Genomic DNA, 22,987 nt, shown 5'->3' with positions numbered 1-22,987 from the left:
ACATGTATATATAAAGTTTATCATAAAGTAACTAAGTACTTGCTGAAGGAGAAAAAAAAAATAATTTTTGTTGTTCAATACACAGTATGCCTGTTCAGCTCTTAACACTTTCAGACTTATTTTCTTTTACTTCATCTCCTTCAGAATACATTCACCACTGACCATCAGATATTTCTAAGTGCTGCCACTGTCTGCCTTTGGACATGAGGGGTGCTCCTTATTATAACAACTAAGTCCCAGCTGCATTAGAAAAAGCCATTAATGGACTAAAAATATGCCAGGCTGTCACAACCAATAAATATCCATGTCTGAATGTTTTTAAAGGAAGTTAATGTTAAATCTAGGTACTCTGAGTCGCAATTCAAATAGAAAGGAAACTGTCTGAATTCTTCCCTCTCTTCTAGAATGCAATCCCTATAAACTTCTGGGAACTTTGGATTTCAGGAAAATCAGACCAATATTACACAAGCATATTGAACTATATGGAAATTAATTATTTTAAACTCTTTGTAAGTTTCTACACTCACTTCTTTATATAGATATCTATGCGGGTAGATGTGCACACAAATCTATTTTAGACATCTGCATATGTCTGATTTCTTAAAAAATCTTAAATATTGATCAGATATTTTGTGATTAACCTAAGTGCCAAGCTACCCACAACCAACAACAATAAAACTATTCTCAGAAAGCATTTTTCTTAGGCTTTTGTAATATTTGCAGAAACAGTTCCATATTTTTAATATTTATAGCTAAAAAATATTCCACTGACAGATTTATGTAAAAACACAGACATACTAAATATTTGGTAAAAGTCTTTGAAATAAATATGATTAGTGAATATGGTACAGTATTAGCTGTTTTATATAAACATTCAAATTTTTAGACTATTATGCTTTTCTTTTTATAAAGAGGCTGTGCTAACAAATAGATTTTTAAAACTTAACAAATATACAAAATATATTTATTTTGCAAATAATATGCTTGGAGGAATATACTCCCAAATTAAATGTGGATGATCTGACAAAATATTTGCTTTAAGAACAGGGAGTGACCGAATTAGAAAAGCAAATTCATTCTGTCTGAAATATTTAAGCAATTTAGTGGCTTCCTAGTCTAAATCCTACTCACAGTATAGAATATGAAACAAGTCAATAAAGCTTGGCAATAAAGCCAGAGATAGTGCTGTAACTTATGGTCTTGGGTGCAAAGGAATAAATGGCTTAAATGCAGAACGTAGACAGATTCTCAGTTGATGGCCCACTTGTTTAGCTGCTTTCAGTGGGACTATGACAATTTAAACCAGCTGAAGACCTACCCCACCATTTTCTTGTTCAGACAATTCAATATGATAATGAAGAGAAAGGAGGAGGAGAAAGGAGGACAAGATTTCTAATAAAAGGAATACTACCACCTGATTTTGTGTTTTCTTTATTTTTTAAAAAGGCAGAGCTCAAAATCAATAATAATATCCCATTGTAGATGTGGGACTGAAATCAATAAAACACAGTAAATTCAGTTATGGGAAACAGCTTTGAATGGTTTTAATTATATTTTCCTAGAAAGGCTTATAGAACGTTATTGATATTTGACCTGGAAAGTTCTGTTTTCTATTACAAAGTACATAATATCAATACAGCACCATATATGTCTGCATTCAAAGTCCTTAACCCTTTGCAGTCCCCCAATAAAAGGAGAAGCAGGTGGATTTAATTTTTTTTCCTTAATCTGAGTAAAACAAATGTCATCAAACCTGTCACCTGTCATAAAGCATTAATCCTCAGTTGAAGTAAAGAAGTAGTGGGGTCTGAAACACCATCGCATTCTAGCATGATGAAGAAAGAGAGCAGACTATTTGTCTATGATGGTAGCTGTACGTTAACTGCTAAGATATCTTATTTTACAGCTGTCTCATTCTTTCTCTCTCCTAAAGCTGGCTCGTTTACCTGGCATCTCTGGAAGCCTCTGCTTTATTCCGCTTTTCTAAGTACATATACCAGCTGATTGAATCCTTTATTAAATTAGATACTGATGGAAAAAAAAAAAAAGAAGAAAGAAAGAAGAAAAAAAAAAGCCATATAGCATGAGCAAAGAAATCCAGTTTCTCAGTACTATAACTTTCAAATCCATCTGGTCTGGGAGGGGGACAATAAAATATATGGAAAGTGATTATGAAGCACTCCATAACAGCCACTCTAGCTAGCTACCATGGGTCCCTGGGTCCATCCACCCTGTGCATTCATAGCCCAGCTAAGCAGCTCCACGAGATGCATAAATGAGTATCATTGCCTCCAGTGAATGTAAGAGAAAGCAAACCAGCAGTAACTTGCCCAAGGCAAAGCTTTAAATCAGTGTTAGAACTAGAGTAAAATTCCCAAATCATTCTCCTTTCCTGGTTTAGGCACCATTTAGTGAATCTCAACACACAAAAAAAAAAAAACGCAGCACACAGACAAAATTTACAGTTTGGTATGAAGGGAAAATTATTTCAAGACAGGAGCATAGTGACCAAGCAAACAACAGCCAAATAAATGCATTCAGGCTCAATCAGAGCACTCACCTAAAATGGGACTGCTGATAATCCTCAGAGAAAAGTGGGTAATTTAAAAGCCCTGGGCATTATGAGCGCACCAGTTCAAGAAAAATGCAGGCACACTGTGGCCAACAGTAACCACTTCTTTACTTACAGTACATATACTCTATATACATATGTTTGTATAAAAACACACACACACATATATATATGTACACACTCCCATAGACACAGAACACAGCTCTCCACGATGACTCAGTAAGGTTAGAAGTGAAAAGGAGCTGCACAGTACTTGAAAGGATAACAGAAATGAATGGAGACAGCAAGGCTCAGATGCATGCCCCAGTCAGACATCTGCAGGATACAGAAAATCAGAGCTATAAATAGAGGTTAGAAATATACAGGAGTCACTGGTACAATAGGCTGAGGGATTTGTTTCAACACCTTGGCATGCTACGTAGAGCGATCTTTAAATCCATTACAAAGGGAATATATAGTGAGAGTGAAAAGGCAGCAAATGTAAATGATTAAAGGAAACAACCTCCCACCCAGTTAATGCTCTGCTGAGTTATGTCCTGCACCAACACAGCTTCAAACTGATACCAAGGGGACACCAACACACAAAGTGATTTTTCTTCCTCTTTTTCCTCTTTTCTTTTTTGTTTTAAATACTAAAACAAGGTTTCTTAAGAGCCACAGTTAAAATGCAACTGTTAGCCCTAAGAAGGCAGGGAAGGAATTTTTCATGAGTGAAGTTTTATTCATAACTCAGTAATCCAGGGATTCTTTCATGTTTCTCAAGAAGCTTTAAACTAACCAGCTTGATATTTGGATGGATGGCACATATGGGAGTGGTTTGAAAATGCCATTTACTGAAGTGTAATCAAAAGGCTCTTCGGGTAGTTTTTTGATGCTTGAGGAGGAAGTCTTTGGAGAGACCATATACAGTGATATAAGGGCAGGGACTAAATTCATCAGTCTTAAAGGAGAAGGGAGTTGTAGTGTCCTCAGACTGTGACAATCAGTCTTTACAAGTGTGAGATTTAAGGCACTTGGGTAAAGGCACTGGATCAAGCTAAAACATAAATCAAAATGTAGATGAGACCACAAAGAGGGTTCAGAGACAACTCAACAACAGCATGTCGGGAGATGGCTTGTGACCTGCAAGACAGGATGTAAAAGGTACAGTTAAGCCTGGGTGACAGAGCCAAGAAGTAGGAATGTACAGAGTTACCAGATCCTTTAAAGAACACAAATCTTGCTCATTTACCACAAACAAAGGGAGATCTGCATGTCAAGGAAGGGATGAATTAATTGGGGCAGCAAGACTGCAGCCTGAAGAGGGAGCTAACAGGCTCCAGAAAGTGTTGTCCACATCCCACCCTCCCCTTTGCTACTGGCCCAACACCAGCAGCTCTTTCTCCACAGGAACAACACTTTTGGTTGCTCTGCCTAAATGCCCATCTCCTGGCATCATTTTACCAAACACCTTGGCTGTCCCTGGTTTTTGTGAAGAAAGAGCCCTACATTCTCCACCAAGAGAAAAGGCAGAGGAGACTTGAAAATGTTAACCCCTCAAGAGTTAGAAACTAAACCATGCATTGCTCCCTGTGCCATGCTTGCAGCATGCCCCAAACACCCCTCCAGACCATGCCAGGCAGAAAGCAAATGGTCTTATGCATGGCCTCAGCAGAGAGCAGATTTCTGGGATCCTGGTTTGGCACCCAGACAAAACTTAGCCATGGTCCAGATCGAGACCAGAGCTCCCCATTTAAATCTCTCTGTACAGGCATAACTGTCATGTGAACAATCATTTAAACCCCATTTTCTTTGGTAATATTTTTAGGAGGAGAACAATGAGATGGCATGTGTGACTGCAACCCATCTCCCCCACCCGTGGGAACAGAGCAAACAATGAGCTTTTTTACATAATTTTTTGCTGTTGACTTAAAAGCAGAAATTCCTTTTTCAAATAATTTTTATGGATAGTAACTGTGTCCTGGACAAAGATTAAGATCCACACAAACTACAGATTAGTTTGGAAAATTCATCTGTCATAAATCAGTTGGATCAGAAATACTGAAAAAAATAGCATAAAGCAGCAATGATGCTTGTTGACAGAGCAAACTGAAACCCTTTAAAAGAGCAAAAATTCCTGAAAAGTCAATTATGCACTGTCAGTTTTAGTAGCCAATTCAAGACAGAACATGACAACCAGACGTTACCAGCTGCAAATCTTATCTCAGTCCCAGAGGAAGGGGGAGAGACAAACTTTAGCTAACGTGCAATATCATACAGACAAATCAAAATAAGTTGAGTAAAGAAAGTGGACGTTTAAGCAGCTACTGAAACCATGAGCTCAGCAGAATGACATGTGACATGTGTATGTCACACTAGTTTCCTCTTTTCCAAATGCAATACAAGGTGTTGTCACAATCTTCTGAAAGCTTTAAAAACCTGTGCTGCAGTTAGCAAAGATTCTGTGGTAAGTTATGAATACCTGGGTACGTGCCGGTGTTAAAACTCTTCTCCAGCAGCCAAAGGTGCTTTGCAAGAAAAATTCAAATCTTTGGAAACACATCCTCTGAAACATCATGCTTCAGGGCCCCTGGGTCCCAAGCATCTTCAGTATTACAGCAGTCAGCTGTATTTTCATTTATGAGTTTTAAACACAAACTACAGTAAAAGCTTCAAAGCCTAACAATAAAGAGCTTACTCTAGATCAAAGCTTTCAAGGTTTATATTTATGTACCTGACAAAAAAATACATCATATTTAAGATGCCTGACAGCTATGTTCCTTTAACAAGAGCTCCTTCTCTAGTCCCAGTGCTTGATGGGAATGTGAGACATTTCTACTCTGAGATGTTACCTAACACTAACTGGTCTAAAGTTCAGATTTCCCATATATGTTCCTTTGGCCAGGCCACAGAGCAGACCTGCAAACTAGCACCTTCATTTTAATATATACATAATAAAAGCCAGCAGATGATGCAGTGACTTCTACTCACTAGACAAGATTCTTTACAACAATTTAAATAAATTATTAGCAAATTAAAAGATTTTTCATGTCACCATCCAAAAGTCCTTCACTATATTCCTTTACAGATTACAATTTACCTTTTCCTCCATAGTAAGAACAAAAGCAGAACAATATATTGTGGAAAAACAAAGGGGCAACAAAAAGACAGCCTTGCCTAATTCATAGAAATGTGTTTATTTACCAAAAAAACTTTGATAAACAGGTATTTTCGACCTGTGGTTCATATTTCTTATGGTACAAAAGAAAATAAGAACGTTGTATATCAAGAACACATTTTCCTTAATCTTCCTTTGAAATGGTTCATTTGTGCTCAGAAAAAAAAAACAGCAATAAAAACAACCCAAAACTCAAATCTTCAACTTGCAGAAGAGTTATGACTGGCTTTATCTTCAAACAAGAAAGATCCATTAAAGTTCCATTTCAAGACTTTGTAATGAAACTACAGCAATTATTGAGCTTTGAAGATTAATTTAAACTCTATAAAACAGCTGCAGACAACAGGCAAACTTCAGCTTTTCCTCTGGATTTAGTAATGAAGAAAACTGCCCTGAAATTAAATTCTAGTGCATTTTACAGTATAAATGTAACAGACACACACCTTCTGTACCAGGAAAAAGCTCCAGCTGCTATGTATTGTTTGTTCAAGTGCAAGACTATGTTCACCAGGGTGCTGCCTAAAGCAAAACACTCAACTTGTACAGAGGGAAAAAAGTAAGTGATGCAAAACAATTCTAAAGATAAGCCATTTACCTTTCTTCAGTACTGAATATCATTCACTTAATGCGGATTTCCCCCTTTAGAAAACACCAGGAATAGCAACAGTTTCAGCTGCTTTTCTTCCCATAGTCAAAGGGTCACCAGCCAGCCTTAGTACACCACAAGGTAAGAGGATCATAGTCTGCCAGAAGCATCAATTCTCTTGAACAGCCTAATTTCAGTTACTAAAATATATTCCTTTTCCATAGGAAATAAACTACTTAGGTATATATATACATTGTGAATTCAAGCTACCAAAGTAGGGTGACCCATTCAAAGCTGAGAACACCTTTCATCACTTCCTCATAACTTGTAGACAAAAACATGTGTAGAATTGGTTGCAGTTCTGTCAAAATGCTACATGCTCTCTGGCATTTGTCTGCAGATGCTAATATTTATTTTATAAATCTGAAGTGGTTGGGGAAAGCTTTGTAATAGCACATTTCCCATATCTTAATCCTAAATCATACGTTGTTTTGAGTGATTGTCCTCTGCCTCTACATCTAAGATAATTAATTTTGGTGTTCCGGACATGGCATATGCATTTTGTTCACATAAATGTTGTATTACTTTGCATCAAAATAGTTATGACTGTGATATTAAAAGACAGAATTTTTATTAGCTACCTCCAGTCAAATGAAAAAAATCAAACTGAGTAGGAAAACCTATGCCTAAGAAGGCAGTCACTGAAAACACTAGGTTTAAATGCTCATTTTCCACTTATCCTTTCCTAGACTACTGTCCTGACTGGATTTCCTACCTGGGACAGGCACCAGAGGGCTAGATGTGGAGAAACCAAGAAAATCACTGCATATGACTACACCCAGGGCAAACAACTAAATAACTGTTTAGTGCAATACAACATCAAGGTAAAAGAGAGGCTTGAGGGTCACGGTGTTCAAAAACTGTAAGAGCAGAGGGCCAGAGGGGAGTTTGAAACAAGGCATCTCTGATGCCATTTTTCTGTCTGGAGACAGGACAGTGAAATGGAGTGGAAAGAGGTCCTATCACACCGTTAGGATTCCCCCGTCAAGCTTCCCTCTCATGGCTCTGTGCATATTCAGCTTGACATAGCTTGGCAAAGGTTAACAACAGGTTCCTTGACACCACAGGTGTATTAAGCAAAAGAGACCCAGCATGGCTGTCCTTTCACTGTCTCTCATCCCAGTGGTTATACCACAGAACTGCTGAACAAAAACTCAGGCATCTTTTTACAGCTAAGACCTGATGGGTTAAGAAAGTTTTCAGAGCAACTGTAAGTCTGCTATAGGGGAAGGAATATTACAAATAACATAATAGATCCTACAGATGGGGAAAAATCATCAAAGCCTTATACATCCCTACAACTCCAAGGCAAGGCAAAAAACACTGGTAAGTTTGTAATGCTGCTTATACAAGGACAGGAAAGGATAAGGATTCCATCTGGAGAAAGCCCTTTCTTTAAAACCAAGATGAGGAAATCTGTAAAGCATAGTATGAGGAGTAAGCCCACCAACTGTGGTCAAGAATCAGTGGGTATCGCTACACAGCTGCAATGATGTAAGAAAAAAGCAGTAACTGTAACAGTGCATTAGAATTTGCATTTGATATATAATATCCTAGAAGAGATAAAAGATCATCTCAGCAAGCTTGAATGTCACCTCTGCAAAAGAAAGATGAACACTTTTGTAGAAGGTTACTTCAGGGTCATTTTGGTATTGACAATTTTTCCCACAAGGAAGAAATAATATCCAAAAACTTAAACACAGTATCCCATTTCAATGTCATTTCCTAATAACCATGTAAATAACTCACAGCAATACCTCATGGTGAGGCAAAGCAGACAGCTCTTCATACTTTATATATTCTATGTGTCAGTGACTTTTTTTATACCTTGTGATACCATTGGACTCAGAAGGCGGCAAGAAAGAACATGAAGTAATGATGTACTCACTCCAAATATCCTTATGAAGGCAGAACATGCAATCCTAGAGAAAGATCCAATTAATAACTTTGCTTTCAGATCATTGAAGATGCAATACAATGACACTCATTTTACTCACAGAAATTACATTAAGCTTTTTCTCTGGTATGCATGGCCAATGCACTTTGCATGCCAGAATTAAATCAACTATATGTTAAAATGTTGACTGATATATAAAATGGTTACGAACAGGAAAAGAGCAAACCGAGAATGAAAAGTCTATCTAGAATGGAGAAAAGGCTCAAAAGTTGTGGCACAGGCATGACTGGAATCAGGTAAGGAGAAAGGAGGCTCTTAAAAATTCATGTAAGGGGGCATTCATGTAAAGAGGACATTCATGTAAGGGGTATAGGATTTTATATCCTATTAGTTTACTCAATAAGCACAGGACCTAAGCCATTCAGAGAGTAGCTCTTCATTTTTAACATGATGATATAAATGCTTTTCTTTATGCACAAGATTAAATTAGGAGTCTGAGTAACTAAATAGTGAGAGCTCTATGGGAAGAAAAAGGGCAACAGCTCATAGAGTCAACAGAAACTGAGCAATAATAAAGGCAAAAAGCGACACTTACAGCACAGAACAGGAGAAAAGGATTTTGTTTATTGGTACGTATCTGAGAGGTATACAAATGTTAGCTAGTGCTAAATCAGAAGGGTAATTAATGCCTGGAAGTAGAGAATCTCTTACTACCTTCCTCTTCCCACCAAGAACAGGCATGCTTTGATGCTCCAGGATTAATTAATTAATTAGAGTTATTAGATCCCAAATTCCAGGATTTCTGGTATTTTCCAGCCATGTGTGGAAAGAGTTCATAATTAACCCACAGGCAGTAATGCAAGACAGTGATGAAGTCTGAAGAGCTCTAGGCTTGTGTGGATATGTGTATCCCAGATGATGCTGCTGACATGACAACTGTCCCAGAATGAACCTATGAGTTAAAGACAACACACAAAAATAGCGTTTGTCTGTATGTACGTAAATGGGAGAGTTTGCAATTTTAAGAAGCAGCATACTATTTAGTACAAGAAGTACTAGGAATGATGATTGCACAAATAATTCATAACCCCACCAGGAGGAACCAGTTGGCATGAAAACGGTATCAAGACATAGACATTCTATATATTTCTTCAACCTAGAGCTCTGAAGATTCACAAACAAAACTTACCCGATATCTGATCATATTTAACAAAAGCATGCTGAAGTTGAAAAACCAAGATGTAGTTAGTGTACTTGGTCTTGAGGGGCACTATTACCAGAGCTAGACACTAACAAATACACACAACCTAAGACCTAAGTAAAAGGTCTATACACAAAAGCAAAAAGCTAGTTCTGCCTTTCCTAACACTTACAGGTAATTTAAACACAGAAGACTTACAGAGAAAGTAATGGGATTACTGTTGCTATAGTTATCAAGATTATTTTTCTGCAAGTCCCTAAGTAATTTCAGCACTTGTCAAAGAACTTTGGAATTGGAAGAAACAATATATTTGTGCATACAGAAGAAGAGAAGGAAATCCCAGAACAAGGCCCTTTTAATCAGACAACAAAAATATTCCGATACAGGAGGAATTTTACCAAGTGTACTGAGTAGTGAAAGCCAAAGCTGTTAAATCATAAGTTCAAGGCAGTAAATCACAGTTCCCTTCATATCTGGCTTTGTGGGAAAAAACAAAAACAAAACAAAATAAAAACCAAACAAAACCAGGGAGAAATTCTCTTAACCAAAGCCTGGTATGCCAAGAATTTTGTAAAGGGTGCACATACCAATGGCAAAATGAACACTGGAGTGGACATTTAATCACACTAGGAATGTCTCTGATCAGCAGTATCATTAGTGAGGAAAACACCTTGTCATGCAGCAGGCTAGAACATGACACTCAAGTGAACAGCAGAGTTACACTCCAATGCTTCATGATATTAGTCTGAATAGAAAGGCACCACACTTTTTCTCTAAAATAACTTGATTTTATTCTTTACTGTAGGTGGAAAATTGCAAAACGAAAGAAAAATGCTAACAGAACCCAAACAAGACACATACAACCCTGTAATATTTCCCTGGACTCCCTGTGCTTCCTTCAGTGGAAACACAGTTGGTTTCACTCCTACAGACTCTTTATACACACATTATAGCCCAATCCTGTGGCTAATTAAAGTAAACTTGGAGCAAGTAATCCCACTGAGGCCAATGAGCATGCTAACAAGCATACAGTCACACAAACAAATGTTTGCAGGTTGAGTCTGACAATACAAATATATTAACCCAGATCTCTAAAATTAGTTATTCCAATTAAATTTTAGCAGGGCACATGCTTCCACTGATTGGAATATGGACAGCATGCAAGATGACTATGGCCTTCTGGAGACTGAGGAGCTCCTTTCAGGACTTTGTCTTGTGCAAGGTTATCAGATCAATGTAGTGCCATGCCAGGAGCTGCACAACTTTATCTTATCTCAACAGAAGCATGGTAACAGCCTTCTAATAAAAAATAGACATTGGTATTAATAATTTCTTCTTCTATATTTGACCCCTTTGTCATACTGGAAGCTGCACAATCTCTAACATATGTTACAACTTTAAAGAGACAAGTGAAGTGTGTGTATCTACCCTCTGCACAGGAAAAGCAGTGTTGCACTCAAGTAAACAACATAAAGATCTGTTTAACATTGCTATGTATGGGAACTAGGATGAATGAAACACAATGATAAATGCCAGCAAGACTCTTAGTTACAGGATCAATTCTACTCCATTCAGGTGCAAGGCAGAGACATAGTTTTATCTTCAATCCCCTTACCCCAGAACAGGTCCAAATTATTTTGCTGAAATCCATGCACGATTTCTGAGGAAACTTAGGGGAATTAAGGAGGGGAAGCACACCACACAAAGGCCAGCACACCAACTCAGAAGCTGCCTTAATTAGCCCAGGTGAAAAAAGGAGAGGAACTCAACCCTATCTCTTCCTAGGAATTAAAATTCCTTTCAATTACTGGAAAGGACTTTACTCAAATTTCAATATATGAGCTCTCTCTTGGAGCTATGCCTCCACAAAATATATACAAACACAGCTGAGGGGGCACTGCTTATATAAACCATAGATGAGCTTACCAGGGAAGTGTCTAAGACATTAGGTCACAAGGAGGTATCCTACCTGTCACACTGTGGGGCGATATCAACATGACACTATTCCATGTGAAAAGCTGCACCTCACTGGCAGGACACAGCCCTAGCTGCCAGGAGGTGCTGCAAACACCCACAGGGCTCAGCACCGTGGGTGAAATGGCCACAGAAAGGCCTAGCCATGCACCCACCAGCAGTGATGAGAGAGGCACTGCACTGCTTGGCACGGCTGACAGGCAGCCTGGGACCTGCCCAGAGCAGCCTCTGCAGTGCCTGGGCACCTGGCTGAAGGCACAACCAGCAGCTTGCTGGGGAACGATTTAAGGCTCCCCGTTTAGAATCCAGGTGTGCCTGCAAGAGGAATGCCCTGAGAATCCTGAGTTAATTTCTACTGCAAACAGCTGGATAGCATTTCTAGCTATAACCTGAAGTTGCTTTTAAAACAAGCACTTTGCAGATGTACTCACCAGATCCACCAAAAGTACATTAACCAAGGGGATGATGTAAGAGTGTTCTGCCACCCTAACTGCAGCAATCGCTGGTCAAGAATATGGATATTAAACTAATCTTATGTGGGATGTAGGAGAACTGGATGACAAGTAAATAAATGACTTTTTAATTAAATGGAAGAGGAGTATGAATAAAGGACATGTCAGTTTCAAAAGCTGAGCAAACAAAGCCATTGCCTACAGTGAATAAAATCATAGTTAAATAAATATATTCTTTGCATAGAGATTCTAAAAAGTACTGGCTTTCCTTTTCATTCCAGTTTTTCTTTCTCAGTGGTTACTTTGCCAAGGACTCCTATGCCCCTGCTTAAAGGGAGTACCTGCCTGTGGAGGGAGCCTACCTGCCACCAGAGCCAGCTAGAGAACCCTGGGGCTGCCAGGGCTTAGTCAGTGCTTCACCTGTTGAAGTCCTTTTACTCATTCCTAGCACGTATTTTATTAGAAAAATCAAAAACTGAAATAGGCTGTTTGTTAAAAAACTCAACATATCATTAACTACAAATGAAACCTAAGACTTTTCAAAGCACATGCACAGGACTAAAACTGCCTTCTTTAAAGCCAAGGGGAGCTTACCCTTGACCTCAACAGGAGAAGGGTTGAGTGAGCTTGGGTTAATGATGAGTACTTTTGAAAATCTCAGGCAAAGTAATGAAACAGTAAGATTAAGAAGGCTGACAGAAGAAGTGGTGCACTAGTATGGATTTATTTACCTTGATCCAGTGCATTAATGCTTATTTCCTGCACATACAAACCACCTTATATAAATCAAATTGGCTCCTTCTCTAAATGTAAACTGGAAGGAACATGGAAGCTTCACTTCAGTTTGCAGCAGTGGAGACAGTCAAAACACTTATACCACTCCTCACCAATACATCAAAATATGAGGTTTTCTCATTCCCAAGAATGAATTACTCAGTTACAAGTTTCCTCAGGTACTCTGGAGCATGTGTTATTGTGTATGTGAGGGGCACAAGGGACATTAATTAGCATCAACAAATTTATTCACAGAAAAAGCAAGAGCAGGAAGAAAAAAAGAAACTGACATTATACTGAAACAATGGCCTAATGGGAAAAAGAAGCAACAAGACTGGTTTTTCCATTTACACGATTGCAAAGTAGATAAAAATTGGCTTTAAAAGTCTTGTATACAAAACAATAAATGTCCTAACAAGGTAAACAGTATCACTTAGAGGTAATGAATGATATTTGGGTGCTCTAGTTCTCCTTCACATAAACAAATATATGACTGTAAACAGATATGGAATGAAAACTTAGTTGCATATGGCAGTGCAGGGAGGGCTTCAAGATGCACTAGCCATGTGTTATTAACTGTATCCCAGAGGAACCTGAGAAACATAATTCCTGATTAGCCACCAGTTAGATGGACATCAAAGCTGCAACCACGATCCTCTTAGACCGGTGGTCCAACCTTTCAACCACTGTGCAGGGCACCCATTCAGTCCATACCTTCCCAGCTAGCCACAAGAATGCTACAAGAGTGTGCTGAAAGCCTTGCTGAAATCAATTAAATGAAATCTGCTGCCTATTCACAGAGGCAGATGTTTTATTATAGAAGGCAAGAATCAAGTTGCTTAAGCTTGTTTTACCTGTGGTGTACCCAAGGTGGCTCTTCCCTGTTACTTTACTGTATTTTGTGCATTTAGCTTACCACAGCTGACCAAACATGACAGAAAACAGCCTCTCAAAGACATAGTCCAGCTCCCTCAGATATATCCCATCTAGCTCCATGGATTTGTGGAGAACACTGCTTGGAATCAATCCCTTCATATGAGATCACCAAGCCCTACAGTCATCTTTAATCTGATGAAGTATTATAACAATATGAGAGAGCAGCAAAGTCTGATGATTGGCCAGGTCTTGGCAACCTTTGTGATCCAGTCCTTTGGGAAGCAGCAAACTTTGGAAGGCATCAGATCTGGTCAGCACATGGAGGTCTCCACTTCCTACACCAGGGAGTCTTCAATACCAGTTACCGATTGCTTCCTCTTAGTGGCATTGGTTAAGAGTAGTTGATTGAGCACAGCTGGTCTAAACACCTCTCGTGCCAGAACTCACTCCTCCTTTCTTGTTTCCAGGCCTATATGTTTTATTAAATCTATATTATTAATATTAGCCTCACATATTTGTGTTACTGAGTACAACACCAAGTATGGGTATATCTTTCCATTAACTTACCTGAAAGAAACTGCTTGAGGCTGGAAACAAGACTTCCTAACACCGATGCCTAAAATTTAGGCCTCTCAAAGTGAAAAAGTAGGATATAAGCAGCATAAAGCCAGCTACTTATGAACATGACAAAAAAATAAAGTAAGCAGATGCTACTTAAATTGAAAGAAAAAGAAGGAAAAAAAAACTATACACATATTAAACCAAAAATACATACATAGAATGCTCCATAGTACCAGAGATGTCAATGACTTGTCCATGTCATGATGCATACGGTTCATATTGAGTGTGTGCACAAACCTTTACTGCCAGACTTCACAGATCTCACTGCGGTCAGGAACACAGCCAAAGCCATAAATGTAACACCCGATTTTCAGGGGAGATGGGAATGTGGAAAAGAGTTTGGGAAATTCTCCTATGAGGATGCCTTTGAACAGCTCCAGATAACCAGAGGACATTTCCTGCAGCCTCCAGGCATTAGGATGTGGCACAAGGGCATTCCTTCATCTCCAGGTCAACCAAGTGAGGCCAAGACTGCTAAGCCCATCCCTTTCCTTCATACATACATGGGAGGAAACTCCCCCTTCTGCCACTAGACTATACAAGAGAGGGGAGGGAAAGAGAAGAAAGGAAAAAAACTACAGACTTATGTCCATGATTTTAGAGAGAGAAAAGGGATTCCTCAGCTGCTTTTCCTATCTGACATCTAAATGGAAAAGGCAAGATATCAGGCTGTTTCCTTACTGCATTAGATGGGAGAGGAAGCAGGATAGGAAGAAGGCAGGAAGCAGCCAACAAAAGGTAAGAAGAGATACTAAAATTATGTACTAATGCTTTTGCATTTGAATCCAAATTCTTAGAAATCCACAACCCAGCTGTGGAAAAAGGACTTTGGGAAAGCTGGGAGGGGATGGAGGGAAGTTTGGCTTTCTCGGGATATGTACATGTTTTGCTTTGCTTTGTATCTGCATGCTTCATCCAAAGGGTTAAACAACATGAAGATTTCTACAGCTATACAACAACACACACTCCCCACACATCCAGGGAAAAACCTCAACCAGGCTAAAATTTGTTCAAATGAACACCCAAGTCTAGCAGGACGCTAATGTTTACCAGGTACCACAACAAAATTATGCATTAGAAAATATTCCCTGCCTAGTTGTGAGAGTACAGCTTTCCCATGGCAATTCTGATGCCCTAAATTCACTAACATTTGCCAGATAGAAGCAGCTGCTCTAGGACTCCTTTGGCAAACACCGTATCTCACTTTTTTGTTCTCAGTATGCTGCAATTTCCTGTGGAATGAAGAAGTCATCTATACTATAAAGAGGTGCAGTACTAACACTTTTAGAAGTAAATTATTTTACAGCACATATATTATGGAGAGAAATAGAATACTTGGGCTGAGAAATTCCCAAGCAGAGAGAGATTAGAAAAACAATCTGATAAACAAACACCATCAAAACTTGTATTTTTTTTAATTCAGTGCAAAATATATTGGGTAACTGTTGCTGTTCCTAGAAAGAAGGGAATTCTGTTGCCAACAGCTGTAGTTTTTCATGGGAATTATAAGACTATATTGAAGATTTATGCTCCTGACAAAGGCATAAAGCTATCCAAACTAGGGCAGAAAAACCAGAACAGTCATTTCCCAATGAAACAGACACACATTACTTTTGTTAACTCTTACTATGGCAGAAATTTTGATCTTCAAAACCAGAAACTCATGCTGTGGTTGATGTTTATAATGATTAAGTCTTGCAATGCCACTCTGCACAGGGTGAACTGGCTTATCACAGGTTGTTATACAAGCCAGAAAGATACCCTATCACCTTTAAATCAATTCAAGTCATAAATACTTACCTCCAAAAGCACATGACTTTAAACTCCCTTCTTGAGATTTTGGAGTTTTACAACTATGCTTTCCCCAGGTTATGAAAAAAGAATGAGGGTTCCCTTACGAGAAAGGGGACCCTAGGCAAAAGGCTGTCTTTGCATGAAGTAAACAAGCAAGGGGAAGAGATCTTGAGTCTCTTTGCTTCAGTTACACAGATGCAAGAGGACCTATCTGCCTGCACATCACCCTCCTGATTCTCATGGAAAAACTATTCCTTGTGCTCTGCAGGATTAAGGTCTTCTGTGTTCAATGGAACTACATTAGATGACAGAATACAGAACTATTATTTTTAAGTCAACTGACATTTAGCAATAAAACTCAGGATATCAGAGGTTTTAAAGTTCATTTATTTGCAAGCAGCCAAACAGCATAGTCTGTGTTGAATCCTGGGCCAATTTACAGTTCTACTCTATGCTGTTCCATGAAAATTACACTGAGTTACACAGCTTGGGAATCAATAAAGTCATTGCCTTGAAAGAATTTGCTCAAAGATTCACAATGAGTCAGTGGCAGCATCTTGCCTAGATCTCAGACTTTGGCTTCCATTTTGCAGTTGCTTGGTCCACCAGATCATATTTATACAATATCAACAAAAATATTTTTCTTACTGAAATTGCTGTTTGTTTGATTTGTTGGTTTGGGCTTGTTTTTTACTAGGAAAAGAAAATAAACTAAAAGTTTCTAAATAATTATGGTTGTGATTTTCTTTAACCAACTATACTTCTCAGCTGTAGGAAGGACAGAAAGCATGATCTCTTTGAATAAAATGCAAAATAATTCAAAGGCCTACATAAAAAAATCACTGTGTACATCCCAGTTTTCAGGTTCAGACAGACATAATCTAACAGTCTATTTAATTACTAACTTTAAAAATCCTACATGTAACCTCAGAGAAGCAAAAGATGAAAATAAAACCTTCCATCAAGGATCAATTTACTACCACTCCTTAGTCCTGCAAAACGGTCTGTAAAAACAGAGGATATTTTCCTTAGCAGAATCTTAAGTGACCATAAGCAAGTGAACAGAAAGCATTCCATTTCCATAGTATTTATGATCCAAAGGAAAAAAAAATTAAAATCTGGGGACTTAAAACCAACTTCCATTTTAAAAGTTTTAGGGTCTAAAAGAAGAATAGTGTATATGTGGCAAGCTTTTTTCACCACAAATGGCTTCTTTAAAATAAATTACCATTGACAAATAATCAGTTAGAAGAGGAGTTTCCAATAAGGCAGAAGTTAAGTTATCTAGCATGGCGCTAGAGAACACACTTAATTTTAAATGTGCTTATAGTTTTATTAGAGCCAATGGTTTTTTCCATGCTTAAGGCTAAGCATATGTTCGTGTACTCCGCCAAGACAAAAGCTTCCAAGTCTGTTGTTAGAATGCAAAGCGAAGCTTTTTATCCCAAACCACATTTTCTTGCATGTAATCAGCCCTGATGCTGCCACCATAGTTTCCAATTCATTCCAGGGCGCACTCAGCATTTTTGAGGGCACAGATGGTGCTCTCTTTCTTGGGTTTCTAAAGAACATGCCTAAATATTAAAACAAACTTGGCTTTCTGCCTCCTATCCTATTCTTACTCTCTGTATTGCCACCATAAAAGTAACAGTAACCTTTGATCTAACCTGGAAGCCTTTTCTAATTAACACAACTTGGCTATAGGACTATCAAGTACTGTCAGCCCACTCAAAACCAGAGAACCTGATATGCAGAAATCCAGCACACTAGTCACAAGTGATCAAGAGCAGGAACAAGCAGTCCACAAAACAACCAAAAGGACAAAAATTGGTAACAATTTTTTCGGTAACAAACTACATGATCCCGACGGTATTTAATGGCTGTGTATGTCTGGAACACACACAAGATTATTCAGCAGCTTAAGCAGCAATTATCAAATAAAGAGGCTGATTTGTAAGGCAAATAAAGAGCACTAGCATGACAGTATTTAAGTGAGCAAGGCCTTTTCCAGCACACTCAATGCCATAGTTTGCATTATGCTGAGAACTTTTAGGCAGCACAGGACGTTTATTCCCAAATTTTGAAAATTATTTACTCATCTCCAAGCACGCACACACCAACGTACACAGAGACCAACAGAAAGACCAGCTGTCAGAATATTCCATGAAAAATGTCCTAAGGTAAGATAATCTCAGATTTGTCCAGCAGATCTTGACAAATGTTCTTGAACATGCAGCTAACTGAGACGCAGGTGGACATGATGGTCAACAGGTCTTAGCCACCCTTCTTCACAGGCTTTCAGTCTCACGCAAAGCACACTGACACTGGAAAAATCACATGTCATGGGCATCAAAGTAGGTATGACCACACTCCAATGGGGGTACAGCAGGAGGGAAGGGCTTGGAGAAACATTGATCAGACTGCTTGGAAAAAATGTTCCCAAGTGAGGACTATTTCACTACCTTGCTGGTAACACGAGGTTAGCAGCCAGTGCATGCTGCCAGAAATGTGCATTTAAAGCAATTATCTTGACTTCAAAACAGCTCAGCAATTGCATGCATAAACTGGTAAAGAAATCACATCTGAACAAACATCTAGTCTAGAAAACTAGTTTTAGAAGTACATTTAAATGCCAAAAAGCCATAGATTATAGTAAATAATCAGTTAGCTCCTAAATTTCTTTTAAAAATAAGCAACAGCTAGTAATTTTGCAAGTAATGATCCTAGATATTTGCACTCCACTAAATATAATAAACTAAATAAATCTAAATTAGCATATACTACTAAATAAAAATTACATTAAAATCATAATAAAAGTAAACAAATAAAAACACTGTAAATATAAATGATTCCTGAACAAACCACTGTAAAACATACATAAATGAAACAGTATTGATATGGATGGCAAAGACACTGTTCTTCAGCTAGTCAAAATTACTTTTTATAGCCCATTCCCTTTGAGGCAATGGATTATGGGTCCTCCTATATCCTAGCCTCTCCCAAGGTAGCCTTTCCTGCTGTCTTCTTGTGTCCTGAAACTCAGCCCTGTTCATGTCTCAAACTTTGCAATATTTCCTGGTGTTTGAGTAGCTTCCAGGAAATTAAGGCTGTTCCCTTTTCTTGGTATCATGAGTTTACATGACACATGACTTGAAATTACTGGTATATTCAATACTTTTGAAATTATGGCTTGAGAACAAGCTTCAAAATAGCAGCAACAGCAACCCTGGCCTTACCTGAAGGATCTTGTATTGTCATTTCCTTACGCTTCCGCATCAGCTTGTCCTTAACCCACGGGAACTCCTGCAAGGAATCCAAGAACACATCAAAAGCTTTGGGTCCTCTGGTGGGGAGAATATCAAGGAGCATCATAGTTTTCCTCTGACTAGTGGTTTGGGCTTTTATTTCTTGAACATGACTGTCTGTGAGAATCCCTTCTTGGTAGAGATACTGAATAACGAGTCCATCCACCAGCACCTCTGTGCAGAGCTCCAGGCGCAGGGAGCGTAAAAGCTGCTTGTCTCTGGCATCCATCAGGCAACCTAGAGTGTGCAAAAAGGAGTAAGGAAATGTGTGAAGATTAAAATACTTCAACCTTTAACATCCAGAAGTGATTTCTGAACATCTAAAAGTGATGTCTGACACCTGTCAACCTTCAGAGAAAACTCCAAACTCAGAATCACCAACCTGGCAAAACTACTAATGATCCCCATCATCTTCTTTCCACTCAGATTTCACTGTCACACAAGGTAAAATGATCCAGTTTCTGGGAAATACTAGACAAGAATAGAACATTTGGCATTGCAAAGACCAGTCCTTTGCTGGAGTGAAACCCATGCCAAATAATCCTGCTAGTTTAGGTCCGTACTAAAGGCAGCTAGGGCACTTGCCAGTCCTTAAGAGACACTAACCCCCCCAAAATCAAAGAGATATCACACCTGACCACTGATACAATTACAAAAACGGCAGCAGTACAGAAGCAGCAGGGACAGAATCAGCAGGTATCTTTGGCCTACAAGATGCAATTCAAGTTTAAGAGGGGTAGAAACATACCTTAGGTATCAGGTCATTCTCACCCCTGAATCATCCTGGAAGACAGCTCTGGAACTCAACTGTTCTGATGAGAAGAAACTTTCTTTGAATTTCCACCTCAAATTTGTCCCCTTCTATTTATAGGCATTTCTTCTGCCAAAACTGTTCCTTAGCTTAAATAGCTCTTCTCCCTCTCTTCTAATGTGTTCACAGGAAGGCATCAGATGCCCTCTGCCAGCTTCTATGTCACTTGACTAACCCTCTGACTAGACAAAAACTGAAAAACATGCATTTTATAGCCACTCTTCAAAAGAATAATCAGGGTCCAGAAAGACCAAGCAGCTCATCCAAGATCAAGTCAGCAGTCCATGCCAGACCTTCAAACCAAATCTAAGTGTCTCGCCCAGTCCTTAATGACAAACATATCACTGGGCCCATTAATGGCACTTGAAAAAGAAAATGACAGGACAACACAATTAAATACCTTCTCATTACTAAATAATGAAGTCAAAAAATAGCAGCAAGTGTTGAGTGTGATTACCAAGAGGGTTTCTCACAACTAAACTAGACAACTGCTGTTTGAACCACTAGACCTTGCAGAAACTCTACTTCGTTCAGCTTGAGGATAGAAGCAAGGAGAGACAGAATTTTCAAAGCTTTTGCATGAAAGCTGATGAGGTCTTTTTAAATCAGAGGTGCCTGCTGACTCCCAGGGCCCCATCAAAATTGTGTGGTTGGCCTGGTTGTTAAAATCCAGGAGGGTCACCAACAGAACATACTGGCATGTATGCAGCACCTTGGACAGAATGCAAGAGCACAGAGTCATGAGAGAGAGACTGGAAAACCCTGTCTCACCCTGACATCCTCTGACTTTCCATAAATGCTTTCATCAAGTGTCAAAAGCACTGCTGGAAAGCATCTTGCTGGAGGACTCCATCTTTCCTGGGCTACTCAGTGCATTTCTCATCTACTGAAGTGAATTTCAAGGTGCTTACCTTCTGTCTAGGGATCATGTGGGAATCAAACACTGCTATGTCAGCCCATGTCCCTAAGAAATGCTAGTTTGCCAAGCACAGTTCAAACATCAAACTCCATCATAGACTGAGGCAGTGCAAGCAAGGAGACGGAAAAAGAGCAGGCAGGAAAGAGAACTGGATTTTCCCACTTGATGTTAGGTTGCTAATTTTGGACAGGTGAAGCTGAAGATTCTGGTCTCCAACACATAGAACCTTTACACTACAGAGAGCAATCTCTGGACTAGAGCAAAATTCAGGCAGTAAATCCTACTACTTCTTCCTTCTAGGAGAACACCCTTGAGCTCATGAAGCACTTGCAGAGTTCAAGAAAGGCATCCAGCAGCACCTCTGAGGGTGTCATCTAAACCCAGGCAGAAAACTGCTTCAGATACTACAGAATTTTTGTGTTTCACATTCTGAATGGGCCCCAAGAGTCCCCATTCAGGAGCCTCCTCACATGTTGGATGACTGTACAGAACTTGTCAAGTTCGTCTTCTTCCCAACCAAAGCAGCCAACACTTTTCAAAAATAAAGCTCTTACAAACCAAAGGTTTGCACCTTTGAGCATTGAGAAATGCCTGTCAAGCCAAGAATCAGAAGGGAGAATTTCTGCTGTAAAAGCCCTTTGCCTTGCTGACTGCAGAGGGCACACAACTGAGGGTTTAAAAGTCCTGGCACTGGCCTGGTAAATTTCCAGGATGGGGCATACTGATTTCTAAGGTCTTTTTAAAGATAAAGTATTTCTTTGTGCATGCTTACTGTGAGAATCAAATGTCTGAGTTATGAACTAAGCAGCTAGATAGGGAAATGTATCAGGATTTTGATATGTAACAGTGTTGGGACAGAGTGCAACAGCTTTAGTGCAACACAGAATTAACAAGTTCATTTTAACCACAGCCTGTATCTAGGGGTTCAAAGTAAGCTCTGAATTAAATTTAGTCGAGTAATTTTACAGAAAATGAAAAATATGAGATGTCCATTTACCCAAAATATGACTCAAGCATTCCCCAGATACGTCTCAAAATTGACCTTTTCCATTATAAAGCCAAATTTTAAGAAATATAGCTCATGACCTGCTGAATGAGCACACTCCTTGACTCATCCCCACACCAACACAAGCAGGTTTGCATTTTTCTGGATCTGACAGAGTAACTGTCCATGAAGGGGGACAAAATTTTTGGTAAGAACCCCTTCTGACACTAAAAAGGCACATTCACTCAGTTTTCTTGCTAGAAACATTTCACCGTTTTCTGGAACACCCACTGCACTCACCTGCCTAACCCATGAATTATTCTGGCTACTCACAGCAAGCCTGTGGGTCAAAAGTCTTACACATCCCCCCACCCCGCCAGAAATTAAAAATAAAATTTAAAAAAAATTTAAAAAAGAAGCAGCAAGTTTTGCTTTTAACGTCTTCCCTGCCGAGGAGCGGCAGCTGCTGCTCCGGTAACAGCCAGGGCCAGCTGCCCGCACGGCGGCCCGAGCCCCCTCAGGCAGCTGCAGCCCCCGGCCTTCCTCCCGTCCCGGCCTCCCGCCGGGCAGGGCTGCGCCAGTGGAGGCGGCCCCGCCGCCCCGGCCCGGCCCGGCCTCCCCGCCGAAGCCCGGCCCCTGCCCCGGCCCCCGACCGGCTCCGCGGCACCGCTCTGCCGCTTCCCCCTCGACGGCGCCTGGGGCGGGACGGGACGAACCAAGTGGAGCCGTCGGCAGCGCCCGGGGGAGCGAGCAGTGTGCGGGGAGCGAGCAGTGTGCGAGGAGCGCCCGCCGCTCCCGCCCCGTACTTACACGAGGGGAGCGGGAAGCTACCCAGGACGCGCCGGCGCCCGCGGAGCTTGCGCGGGGAGCACCATCTTTGTTGAAGGCAGGAGGGCTCGGCCGGAAGCCGCCGCCGCCGCCCTGCTGCGGGCCGGCCGAGGAGGGGCGGCCGCTCCCGGCCCGCCAGCGCGGGAGGGGCCCGCGGCCGCCATGTCAGCTGCGG

The 22,987-nt window shown here is 40.0% G+C and overlaps 1 protein-coding gene across 1 annotated transcript in view; it reads right to left on the bottom strand.

The window, feature by feature from the left end:
* The window catches only part of CRADD (CASP2 and RIPK1 domain containing adaptor with death domain), a 75,047-nt gene extending 52,060 nt beyond the window's left edge, over window positions 1-22,987 (bottom strand). The window contains exons 1-2 of the mRNA XM_036401279.2: window positions 22,795-22,987; window positions 19,201-19,506 (exon numbers count right to left, since the gene is read on the bottom strand). Coding sequence (XP_036257172.1) covers window positions 19,201-19,498 — 298 coding nt within the window. The 5' untranslated portion in view covers window positions 19,499-19,506; window positions 22,795-22,987. The remainder of the gene's footprint in view (window positions 1-19,200; window positions 19,507-22,794) is intronic.

The sequence above is a fragment of the Molothrus ater genome, chromosome 5 (assembly GCF_012460135.2).
Source record: "Molothrus ater isolate BHLD 08-10-18 breed brown headed cowbird chromosome 5, BPBGC_Mater_1.1, whole genome shotgun sequence".
Lineage (NCBI taxonomy): Eukaryota > Metazoa > Chordata > Aves > Passeriformes > Icteridae > Molothrus > Molothrus ater.
This window is presented reverse-complemented; position numbering and strand designations above follow the sequence as displayed.